Source organism: Mya arenaria, chromosome 6 (assembly GCF_026914265.1).
Source record: "Mya arenaria isolate MELC-2E11 chromosome 6, ASM2691426v1".
Classification (NCBI taxonomy): Eukaryota; Metazoa; Mollusca; class Bivalvia; order Myida; family Myidae; genus Mya; species Mya arenaria.
Window position 1 is genome coordinate 32,073,373 of NC_069127.1, and position 13,210 is coordinate 32,086,582.

At 34.9% G+C, this 13,210-nt stretch overlaps 1 protein-coding gene across 7 annotated transcripts in view; it reads left to right on the forward strand.

Moving 5' to 3' along the window:
• Window positions 1-13,210, forward strand: part of LOC128237220 (protein-methionine sulfoxide oxidase mical3a-like) — a 57,902-nt gene that overhangs the window by 24,929 nt on the left and 19,763 nt on the right. For all 7 annotated transcript variants that reach the window (XM_052952562.1, XM_052952565.1, XM_052952559.1 and 4 more), the window contains 12 exons: window positions 2,393-2,600; window positions 3,292-3,396; window positions 5,712-5,813; window positions 6,471-6,727; window positions 7,075-7,332; window positions 8,197-8,402; window positions 8,918-9,033; window positions 9,313-9,463; window positions 10,182-10,378; window positions 10,754-11,007; window positions 11,677-11,994; window positions 12,580-12,772. In XM_052952562.1, the coding sequence (XP_052808522.1) occupies window positions 2,393-2,600; window positions 3,292-3,396; window positions 5,712-5,813; window positions 6,471-6,727; window positions 7,075-7,332; window positions 8,197-8,402; window positions 8,918-9,033; window positions 9,313-9,463; window positions 10,182-10,378; window positions 10,754-11,007; window positions 11,677-11,994; window positions 12,580-12,772 (2,365 nt within the window). The remainder of the gene's footprint in view (window positions 1-2,392; window positions 2,601-3,291; window positions 3,397-5,711; window positions 5,814-6,470; window positions 6,728-7,074; window positions 7,333-8,196; window positions 8,403-8,917; window positions 9,034-9,312; window positions 9,464-10,181; window positions 10,379-10,753; window positions 11,008-11,676; window positions 11,995-12,579; window positions 12,773-13,210) is intronic.

The following is a 13,210-nucleotide window of genomic DNA, read 5'->3' on the forward strand; positions in this document are numbered from 1 at the left end:
ATCCCTAGAATAATAAGGTAGTGTAGTTTTGTTTTTTCCAAATATACTTTGTCAAGACCATTTTCTTGCAATAGGGCTATTTCTCGCAAATGTCACTCATATATTGCTGTTGTTATGGAGCTTTACTCTCTGTCAAAAAGTAAAAATCTAGGGTGGCAGCTTTAATTCGGTACATGTAGGGTTGGGTTACCCGAAACAATTTTTTTTTTTTGTTAGGCCAATAGGCAAAGTTTGGCTGGCAAGATATTGATATGGATTAAGATGACTAACATCATATAGTTCATTTGGGTCCATGTTCAAGAACAATCCTAAGACTGACTCAGACAAGTTTAGAAAAGTGAGCTTTTGTTACCTTAATAAATTATGTACTGGTTTATATTATTAATTTTGTTCAATATCTGGTCATGATGTTCAATTATTGTGACAAATACCAGTATCCTTAGCAACTGAGAAAAGTATGTCCTTTGTTGGTTTAAACATTATTTATTTCATGAAAATATACAAATGACAACACGTTTTATTCTCTTTAAGAATTTGATTGGAAGCTGAAAGCTAATGTCCCGTGGTGATCAATTAACTGTCTAATGAATTTGAAATCATTGGGCCTTAAATGCAGTTGTAAATATATATTTAGCATGCAAAATTGCATTGCCATGAAGAATGTTTTGTTTCGCCTTCAATGAAGCATGGCAGACTCAAAGTCATTGCTTTATCTGGTATCAGGATCAATGTTGTATAACTTTGGTTTCTGATCAATACCTTTTGATCGACTTTTAAATGACTTTGTGAAGAGACTTCAGGCTTGGTAATGGCACATTTGTCATTGTAAATAGATTGCCCCTATTTCATTTGAGGTCAGTATATTAAAGGTCAAGCCTTCAAGGTCATGGTGACCTTAACTAGAAAAATAACAGGCTCTTTTTTTTCCGAAAAATATCTATTGAAAAACTTTGTGTAGAGTTTTTGAACTTGGTATGCACATTAATCATGCTCAGTAGATAAATACTATTTATTTTGGGGTCAATAAGTCAAAGGTCAAGGTCATGGTGTCACTTTCACTAAAATTAATATGACCCTTAATTATGATAGGTGACACATCTGACTCAGTAAATTCTTGTTTTGTCTGGCGACCAACGACTTGAACTATCTGTCATAAAAACTGCATGTTACGTAACAAGTCTACTAACAAAGACATCACATTGTTGGTAACTGGCCAAGGTATGTTTACGGCTGAGACAGTTTGATGTGGGAAACCAGTCACCCCAGCTGTTGCCCTGCCTTGTATGTTTACATTTAATCATGATAGACGCTGTGCAGCAGCAAGCATAAGAAGCTGAGAAGCTTATGAATTATGAGGAATGTTTATAATACACTAAAAGCTTGGGATGAGTTACTGTTTTATGCATCAAGAATGTTTTAACATATATCTTATTGGGGATGAAGTCAGTTATAATTATATACTAGCAGGGGTATAAGTAAATGCATGATAAGAAATTATCTAAAGGAATTAAAAGAAATTAACTTATATCAGGTTGTAAACTTCAATTAGTTAACACATTAACAGTGGTATAGATTAGCACGCCCGAAAGCCTTGCACTGGGACTTGCTCAAACTCTGGATTTTGAGAGCTTGTTTGAAAAAAAAGATGCCAGGCAATAGTGTTCATTTAAAAGATTTATATCTCTGACTGTATTAATGTGACTATGGCATTGAAGGACACTTTCACATATACAATGTTTAGAATTAAGTTACCTTTAAATGCAATGCTATTGCAGGATATTGTTTTCATCCTCAGCACCCCAGCGTGTTAAAAACCTATATGATCATATAGGTTATAAATACACTGTGGTGCCCAGGATGATTGTTTTAGACCCTGTATGTTTTTATGTGCACAGTTACTTTTTTTCCTAGTATAATTATCCAGTCTGTTGCCAGTTGTTGTTTTTTGGCCTGTATCAAATTTCTGCGTTGGTATCGATCTATTTGTTGTTGCATTTTCTGATATGAAATATATCCTTTGAGGAAACATTTGTAATTTTAGCATTTAATAGGTTCTCCAGGTTTCCTACTTTTTCCTACTTTATAAAAAGACCTCCTAGCTTTTCTTACTTTTTTGTTAAATATCTCCTATTATTGCTATTTTATTGTGAAAAATGCTGATTTTTAGATCAGTTTAGAAGCCATATCTTTATATGCTCTAATATCTAATTGGGTTTTTCCTATAAGAAACTGAGAAGAAAACAGAAGAATAATGGCATCTTCTTTCAGTGCAGAACATCTGTCTGTATCCATGCACTATACAAGAGCTATATATGTTACAACAGTCCTTTTTGAAAATCTTCCTTTGATGGCTATTAGTTATGTTTATATCATAATATTATATGTGTTGCAGGTCATTATAATAGGAGGAGGGATATGTGGTCTCCGTTGTGCCATAGAGATGGCGTTGCTAGGGGCCCGCACGGTTGTCATGGAGAAACGCGACAGGTTCTCCCGTAACAACGTCCTCCATCTTTGGCCCTTCCTCATTGTGGACCTGAAAAACCTCGGCGCCAAGAAATTCTACGGGAAGTTCTGTGCTGGAGCAATAGATCATATTAGTAAGTCATGGCTTCAGTTTTAAGTGTCACATGCGAAGCATGGCTGACAAATAGGAATTACTTTGAGGCCATGGCGGTGTCAAACTTTCTTTTCTGCATAATAACATTTAAAAGACTTGGTATAGAGACTTCAGATGTCCCCTATTTTTTTTGGAGCGTAATGGATAAAAGGTCAAGGTCATGGAGACATTTACTTGAAAAATTCAGATCAAAACTTTTGAAGGACTTGGTAGGCACAACGGTAATGTTCAGTAGATGACCACAATGATTTTGGGTCAACAATTTCAAGGTAAAGGTCACCTTAACTCAAATTATATGGGCTTATCATGACAGATGACAAATCTCATTTGTGAAATTGTCATTTGTCTTTTGTTGTTGAAATTTAGGGTATAGTACCTTTGGGCTGATACTAGAAGATACCGAAATGTTTTATAAATTAATGTGCTTTATAGCTTATGGCATTGACCCCAGAACATGTTACTATACAAGGTATTGGAGAATTTGATTCTGTTACCTTCTGTTAAACTAATTTCTTCGATTTATTTGTTAAGTATCTGTGGAACATAAAAAGCAATAATTTATCAAAACATTGATTAATTATTAACATTTAAATAACCTCTTATCATTAAAATTAATATATGTAAAATAAAATGCAATGTGTGTAAGCTAAATGGGGACATCCATTCTGCAGGTATTCGACAACTGCAGTGCATTCTGCTGAAGGTGGCCCTCCTGGTTGGTGTGGAAGTTCATCTCAACGTTAGTTTCCTTGATGTCATCGAACCATCAGACAAAAGTATGCAGCGGTTATATGCATCTCTTTCGTTACATACATGTATATTCATGTATATGTTATTGGCAAGCAAATTCATGTACATGTTCAGGGATGTGATTTGTCCAATCCGCGGAATTCCGCGGATCTGATGGCCCCAGAGACCCCCCCCCAAAAAAAAAAAAAAAAAAAATCCTTAAAAAAAATATTTGGTTGTTTTCAGTTGTTTAAGTCAATATTCAAGTTTGCTTCAAATTTAAAGTCAGGAGAGCCCTCACAAGAGCTTCTAAAATGCCCTAAGAATGCCCTATAAACCCATGGCCAAAAATGTTTCAGCCCTCCAGCTGCCAGGTCAATCACATCCCTGATGTTATTGGCAAGCAAATTCATGTACATGTTATTGGCAAGCAAATTCATGTACATGTTATTGGCAAGCATATTCATGTACATGTTATTGGCAGTCATATTCATGTATACATAATTTATGTTATTGGCAAGCATAAGTATTCATGTACATGTTATAAGCAAGCGTTATTCATGTACATGTTATTGGCAATCATATATTTATGTATACATAATTTATGTTATTGGCAAGCATAATTATTCATGTACATGTTATAAGCAAGCATATTCATGTACATGCTCCTGGCAATACAGAAACTGAAGTTTTGAATCCTGGCAATGGCTACTGATTTTCATTGCAACTTTTCCCATGTACACTATACATGTATATCACAGCTTCTTATCAAAGTATCCAGCATGGTTTAAAATATACATGTTCACACTCAATGTATAGTTATTATAAACATAAATATCAGGAATTAGATACTTTCAACAGTTTCGTGTTTCATTCTCTTCAGTTCTTATTTCTGTCATGCCAAGTTGCAAGATCATGCAAGTTATTTCCTGATACATCATACAGTTTCATAGAATGTGCTCTGTCCTTGTTGCTGTAAGTATTGATCAATAATTAAGACAAATCATGGCTGATTTTGCTACAAAAAACGTCACATTTGGTTAGATTGTCTGGAAGTCCAGACGATGCACAAATTGATAGGAAGCTAGTTCACTCGACCAGTCTTGTTAATAAGCATAAAAATGGGGAAATGTCCATCAAACTGAAGTCGCTGAAAGACGGTCTATCTTAATTTGTTTATGTTAGCCTTTTTTCCACATCTTGTGAGTTGTGACATTCTGATTTGATTGCTAAAAAGTTTATTGCTGTTTCCATAATGTGATTAGTTATATAGTTTCATCAATTATGCTGATTGTTTGGGTCTTGTGATAAACGCGGATGTCGAGATATAAAGTGATATCCGCAAATTTAATAATCTTAGATACTGCACTTTGCTTGTAAAGTGAAATCTTTCTTAGACAGTTTCGATATAAATGGAAAATGTCAGGGGAAATGTTATGTAAAAGCTATTTATAGTTTCATGCATTAAAACATGAGATTAATCAAAGAAGGTATATAAAAAAGGAAAATTGTGATGGGATGCTTTTCTGACAATTTCTTTATATGAGGCGGTCATGACAAATACATGTTTACACACAGAATTGAGCCTGAAACAGGATGTCAGAAAAGTGTCCTATCATAATATCATCTATGTATTACATGCTGTAGACTTGAAATGTCTTTACATAAAAGCACAATATAAGTTTTTTGCCAAATCAAGTAAACAGAGCTCAAGATAAGCAACATATTAGCGTAATTGCACAATTAATATTACAGAAAATGCAATTAAATTATTTTCAAGCATACAAAATCGTACACAAAATCATGGTCTACACTTTCGAAGGTAATTCCCACCACAACTCAATGAAAAAAGTCTTATCTAGAGTCATTGGGTCCTATCCATTAACCAACTTAGATTTAACTGAAATTTAAGATTTGAATCTTGAGTGTTTTGATTGGACAGTATAATTAATTGACCAATAGACTGAATGGGATCATTAACTGAGGCATGTCTAAAGATACTGATAAGAATTATATTTATCATATTATATTATTACGGACCTTGAGTCTGATAAGAATTATATTTATTATATTAATACGGACCTTGAGTAAAGAATACTTTAAAGAGATTATTTAATACATGAGGCTGGCCTTTGAGTAATTTGTTGAAGGGGAGCAATATAGGTTGCTATAATTTCTATCTGGGGAATTTGTGGTTACCTAAACAGCTAATACTTGAAAGAAACAACACAAACACTATAAAGCCTACTAACTTTTTATCTGTACACTCTTTTATCATTAAGGCTTAATAATGCATTTTTTATCATCATCTTGTATTGTACCCCTGTAACAACCTACATATATCGACATATATCGACTTCAGGCACGGGGTGGCGAGTAAAGTTGGAGCCGGAGGACCATCCGCTGTCAGAGTACGAGTTTGACGTCCTTATAGGGGCTGATGGGAAGAGGAACACTCTTCAAGGTCGGTGGCATAGTAACTTTATATATTATATATTCTCAAGTTTTTGCTGGTATATCAGCAAACGATATTCTTATGGCATTTCCTGAAATGTAAGATTATTTCTCTTAAAATGGAATCTCTGTCATAGTAACTTTAAGTCGTGCATTTAGGTTGAATAAGTTTCGAAAGGCAACATTTTGCTTAACTCGAGTAACTTTCATGTTGTGATGAATAATTAGTGAGCTTAGTGTTGACAGTTAAATCTTAATATAGAAAGATAATGCGTAACAATTGTCTTGCAATTTTATTAGTTAAATTTGACCAAACCTTGAAACTTCATATATTTTGAGTACGTCTGTTTTTCAAATAAAAAACAGTAGGTATCTTTTAAAGCCTTGGTATTATTGTAATTGGAGTTGTTACTGCGCAAAAACTTGGATCTTGGCCATAACTTAAAATGCATTCAAGATACTTAGAGGAAACATGGTCAACTGGAACTTGGTCAACATATTGCCTAAGACAATATGCACATATATAGCAATTGGCATACCCTTGGCGTAAAATATTATTGAGTTACGTACCTTGTTCTAATGAAAAATCAAGAACGGACCAGCGTTTGCATTCACTCCATAGCGCTCATGATGTGCCTTTATTAGATATATTAAAACATTTTTGTAGGCTTCAAGCGGAAGGAGTTTCGTGGAAAACTAGCCATAGCTATCACTGCAAACTTCATCAACCGGAACTCGCAAGCCGAAGCCAGGGTAGAGGAAATATCAGGGGTGGCGTTCATCTTTAACCAGAAGTTCTTCAAGGACCTCAATGCGGAATGTGGGATAGACCTTGAGAATATCGTGTATTACAAGGATGAGACACATTACTTCGTCATGACGGCTAAAAAGCAGAGTCTACTAGAGAAGGGCGTTCTTAAAAGGGTAAAGGAGCATTAAGTAAATGTAGCAATGTAGTGCCATTCATGAATATGTTGATGGGTTTGTTCAATAAAAGGTTTGACCGCAATTTGAACATTATATGAATCATGATCCTATTTTTCCCTTTTTTTGCAAAAACGAAGCTATTTTTCTTCTATTAAAGTATCCCCGCCAACTTTTCCTTGTGAGTGGAAGAAATCACAGGCCTTTGTAGGAGATTTATGCATTTGTGTTAATTGGAAAAAGCTGTTTTTCATGGAAAAAAATCGAGTTACTGTAAAACTTAATGGAAAGAGATTTTTTAAATATTGACTTATAAAATATGAATGTCCCCCTTTTTAATCCTTTAGGATTATGTGGACACAGCCTCCCTGCTGGCTAAGGACAATGTGAACCAAGACACCCTTGAGAGTTACGCCCGTGAGGCTGCCGACTTTTGCACCAAGCACAAGATGCCTCATCTTGACTTCGCTGTCAACCACTTTGGTCGCCCAGACATCTCCATGTTCGACTTTACATCGCTGTTCCAGGCAGAAAACTCTTGTCGCGTAATGGAACGGCATGGCAAGAAGCTTCTTACGATGTTGGTCGGTGACAGTTTGCTCGAGGTTAGAAAAACATTGTCTTCGCTAAAGATCTTTACCTTTTTACATTCTTAACATTTGGAATTTATAGCTTTAATAGCTTGCCTGTTAAGCTAAATATTAGCTGACAACCCCAAATATATTACCGTAGTGTTATTATCGTCAATGATTTTTGAAAAATGTAATCTATGGTTTCAACTTAAAACATTTTAACATGAAACTTAACACATATATATATCTCTGGCTTTAATATTAACTTTCATGCCATGTTCCTCGTACAAATGAGAAAAATTGTTGGATGTGTTGTTTGATTTTCATTATTAAAAGGCTTTAATAAATATCAATATACGTACACACTAATTCAGAAATCATCAATGATTAGTGATGTTCCGATGATCGATTATAACGAAAATCGATTGGTTGGACCTGAAATCTGCGACAATCGATAGTATTTAGTTATAATCGATTATCGAAAAAGAATAAACATTAGTAAGTGTTCAGATGTTATCTTTAACAAAATGGCTGATGAAAGCCACAATGAGCAAGAAAATGAACTATTTTTTATACAACAACACTTAATAACTTCAATTATAGACATAACGTATATGCATATAATGATTAAGAGTTTAATACTGTACATGAATAAAACTACAACTCAGGTTCTATCTAGTATTTTAAAAACCGATTGTACTATCGATAATTGGTTACTTGAGTGGAACCGATCATCGATAGTAAAATTGCAACCGATTCCCAACACTATCAATGATGCTAAAATATTATTTTTATTAAGGTGGTCCTCTATACATCCTGCACATAATATGACTATAAAGACATTTGTTGGTGAAATACCTTAAATTGAAAATTAATGATTCCTGCTTTGTTTTACAGCCCTTCTGGCCAACTGGTTCTGGCTGTGCCCGTGGTTTTTTGGGAGCGTTCGACGGTGCGTGGATGGTGAAGCAATGGTCATCAGGCAAGATGACACCCCTCCAGGTGATTGCTGAGCGGGAGTCTGTTTACCAGCAACTGTCTCAGACAACACCCGAGAACCTCAGGCAGAACCACTCACAATTTACTCTTGACCCTGCCTCCAGGTAAGGATTGGTTAATGACTTCATCCTCAATACTGATTTATGATTGGTATCAGACTCAGCTACACAAGCTGATGACTACACATGCTGATGATTATGAGTTTCATTGAAGACCTTTTCTTGGCTTTCATTTAAGAGACTATGAGGTGATTTTGTCAATGAACATATTGTATGACGTTTTTGGCATAATTTTTAATTGGTCAATGTATATTGAGTTATAATCTGAAACAAATCGACAGAAAATGATACACAAGGTTTATTTGAATTTATAAGATACAATCTTGGTTCTATTTCCAAAACTTGCTTAGTATTCAACTAAATTTTGTGATTGTATAATATTTTATTGTACGTTCGATTTGGAGGGCTCTGAGAATGTCTCTGAAAGAATTAGACTTGTGCAACTGCCCGATCATCCCACTAACCATTGTTCTTTATGACACATAAAACTTTCCGACACATTATAAAAACTGTTAAAGCATTTACTGATTGATTGATGGTGTTCTCTATGTTTCTTTCAGGTATACAAATTTGAAGGCTAAGTGGCTTAAGGCGAAGCAGGTTCAACATTTATATGACACGGGCGACAACACGCTTAAGGATGAACTTATCGAGATACCAAAGCCCAAACCTGGTGGTAGGTGTAAATTCCCATTTTGAGTTTTTAATTCAAGGAAAAAATTTCATTTACAGGCCATATATTATTTACTAAATAAGCAATTAGGTGTAAATTATATTCATGTTTGTGCATAATGTAGTAAGAAATGTTTTGATGTTTAGTTATGCAGCATTTTGATGGATACACATAACTTTGGATCGATACACATGTTAAAGAATGTATGTTTTTCTACATAATTATATGGTAGTGTAAGAATTGTTTCGTATTGTCACAAAAGTTGCACGACCAATATTTCAGAAATAGTGGACACATACAGCTTGTTGCGGTGGTGTCAGAAGATTGTGAACGTTGACCGGTACCGCTGCGTTAACGTGACCGATTTCTCAACCTCCTGGCGATCTGGGATGGCCTTCTGTGCCCTCATGCACTTTCTCAAGTCTGAAGCCATGTAAGCAATACAGCTTTGTTATATGTGTTTGATAACAGGAATTTGGGCACAAAGGCGGAAGCCTACATTAAGAAAAAAATAATTTGTTGCATTAATATAAATTGTGCTACAATAATTTGTCAATTTTAACAATATGTGATTATACCCCCAAATGAAGTTTGAAGAGGTTCCGTATGTTGAAGTCAACCTGTAGTCCGTTGGTTGGTCCACTGCAATTTTCCTTGTCTGGAGTATAACATTTTCACAGAATCTACTTTTGACAGAAATCTTCTGGCTCGATACATTTAGTGTTTATTTTGGAAATGCTTTGTTACACAAATGTCACCAGTAATATTTCAATTTAGAGATGCAGTGTATTAAAAGTATGCTCTTCATAAATTGGACATTTCATATATTAGATACCCATATTGTAATGAAAGAAAGCATGTGCATACAACAATATCTTTGCATCGTTAAAAGTGAACAATATCTTTGCATCGTTAAAAGTGACCATATAATATATTAACCTCACACCGGAATTGCATGCATGATCCATTCATACATAAGTTGAAAAGCTCAATAAATACATAAATACAAGAAGTGAACCATAGGAGATGTAAATTTTGTGAAGTCACAAATGTTCCTAGTACCCCAGTACATGTATAATCCATGACAAACCGGCCCATTAGAACTTATATGAGATACTCTGCTATTGTAAGTTATACTGTTCTGTTTGCAGTGACTATGACAGTCTAGATGAAGCAGACGTGGTTGGTAACAACCAGCTAGCATTCGATGTCGCCCAGCGAGAGTTCTCCATCACACCAGTGTTGACTGGGGAGGACATGGCCGCATGTGAACGGCCAGACAAACTGACCATCGTCTCTTATCTCACACAGTTGTACGACCATTTCAAGAAGCAGAGGCCACCCAGTGGTGAGACATAGCCTTGATTCATGACATTTAGAAGTTGACTTGTTTAACAGTTCATAATGTTAGTTTTTGTAAGCATTTTAAACAGATTCATAATAAACAATTCAATTCCAATTGTAGTAACGAAATTGAAAATATAAATCCCAAAATATTTTAAATTTATTTTTGAAATAACTTATATTAATTCGTTTTCTTCTCTCTTTTTTGGTCCAAAAATAGCTTGGGTAATGAATGATTCATGTTTACTGAAACCAGCACACACTTATGACTCAAATATTTTATCTTACATATATTATATAAATCTGATAAAATAAGTTGTGAAGCAATCTGTATTAATTTTGTTTTTAGAATATTTCTGACTTCACTTTTGTATTACAGAAGAGTTCTTAAACAGTAGCTGGGAGGAGAGCCGCAAACACCGGTCCCCAGCTCACAAGATCTCAATCCTCCAGAAGCTTAGATCCTCGCGTGTAAGCCTCTCCAAGCTCAAGAAGTCAATCAAGCGTGAACATGACGATGTCGAGAGGCATAATAATGTGAATAACAGTTGCCATGGCAACGGCAAGGTGGAGAAAATTGGCAAGGTCAACAGTGTGTTCACGAATCCGAATTATCAGGCTAGGGACGTCAGTGTAAGTAGTTGCTTAACTCTTAAGTGGTAAGATTCCTTGTAACATGCTGGAGAGCATTTTCTTTGTTTTCGTTTATACATAAATTCCATAACAGAATAGTAGAAAGGTGGTGAAGCTCAAGTAATGTTATTAGTAGTCTGCTAGGTATTGAACGTTGTTCTGTACAAGACAGTTTCTTCTTCCACTACCCTCCTGATTGCAATTATTTAATACACACTCAGTGGTCGAAATAAGCACAAGCCCTCCGTTAGTAAAATGCTCTCCGGGCTAACTTATATTCTTATTCTATATTGAATACTTTGGATTCCAAGAACTAGTGTGAGAATTTAGGCTTGTTTTTCAAAACCTCTTATTTGACTGCCCTCTACGCGCTTATCTATAATTTCAATATTATACCTACCTTTTGTACCTTTTGTCGTCTAGGGAACTTCTTTAGCCCTAAAAGGCTAGTAAGTCCCTTTAAATTATGACACTTTGAACGGTATTGTTACAAAATAAATTTCTATAAGGACTGTTTTTGCAACTTTTATATACAACTCAACAATCATACTGATGTCTGTTCAGTTGTATGGAAATAATCTCCGAAGGGAAAATTTATCTTGTTATCTTATCATTCTTTCTTCTTCTCTTTCATTTAAAGAATTTTTATTTTTTTGTCCTTGCTTGCAGAATGGTAATGTTGAGCTTACCCGGTTCAGTAAGGTTCAGATAGACAAGTTGCCGATCGCCAAGATCAATGATCGCCTCTACGAGGGTAACGCCAAACATGATGATCCTTACCATCGCACCAAGGATAGCATGCAGAAATTGCCCATGGACGAGATTACAAATCGCCTTACGACAGAGAAAGCGGACGAGTTAAAGGCGATAAAGATGCGCGAGCAGATGATGCCGGTGGTCAAGGTCAGCAAAATGGCTGAGCTTCTCGTGTCCAAATTTAAGAAGAACTCTGATGAGCCTCCCCCGGAACCCCTCACTAGAAGAGTGGTGAGTAATATCTTGTGTGGTGTTACTTCTTTCCTCTGGTTGATTAATATAAATAGTCTTGTATGCTTATGATACTATTTTTAGTTTACACTATATTTATTTTACAATGATTGTGAAGAAAGTTATATTAACTCATACTTAGTCACTCTTGTTGGGACAATGTTGTGAGAGAATGTGGTACCCACTTGTCTGACTTGGTGACCTACAATCAAACTATGAAGAATATTATATGAAAGACCTCATCCAATATTAAAAGAGCACTAAAACATATATATTTGAGCACTGAATCTTTGCTACCATTATTTGAATAATGTAATATTGGATGAGATCTTTCATATTCTTCATATTATCTCTTCCATAATCAAAATTGATATTAATATTCCCATCTAGTTTTATACCAAAAAAATGATAAATCTTTTTTGCTTGGGCTCATCATTGATTTATTTTATGAGCCTGAGTGTTCATACTGTATTTAATTTATAATGCAAGAAAAACAAGAATTAAATCTTAAAGCAATTCAATGAAGAGGTTGTGTTTACATGTGTTAAAACTACTCAATAACATTAATGATCTCTATATTTACAGAAGGGTCAGCCTATGATGGTAGCGTCCCAGCCGGCCAGTGAGTTCTGTTTCTTCTGTAAGAAGCGTGTGTACATCATGGAGCGAATGTCTGCTGAGAATGTCTTCTTCCACAGTCAGTGTTTCAAGTGTGACTTCTGTGGCGTTGTGCTTCGAACCAATACATACTCTGTCGATAAAACCTCTTATGGTGATGGTGAGTATCTTGTTTTTGATTTTCATAGGGTCATGGAAATATTGATGTCAAAATATTTGAAACTTTTCAAGTGTAAACACATAACACTTCTTTGCTTTAAGAACACAAAGATGAAATTAAAATTAATCAATGTTTTCTTAAATGATGTCAATTATTGTGTAGAAATTGAGTTCCTCTGTTTTTTCGAGAAAGCTCTGTGAACTTTAATAGCCTTGACTTTTGTCATCAGAATGGTTATCTTTGGGTAAAATCTTCAATGTTGGAAAAAAACATGAAAACAGTCAAAAGATATTTAGACAATTAGATTTGGAAAAAAATGATGAGCATCTGCTATTATTTTTAATGTATTATTTTTTTGCTCAGATTACAAATCAATCCATATAAATTAGGGCAATTTTAACATAATAACAATTCTATGCTTTTTATTTATATCTTACA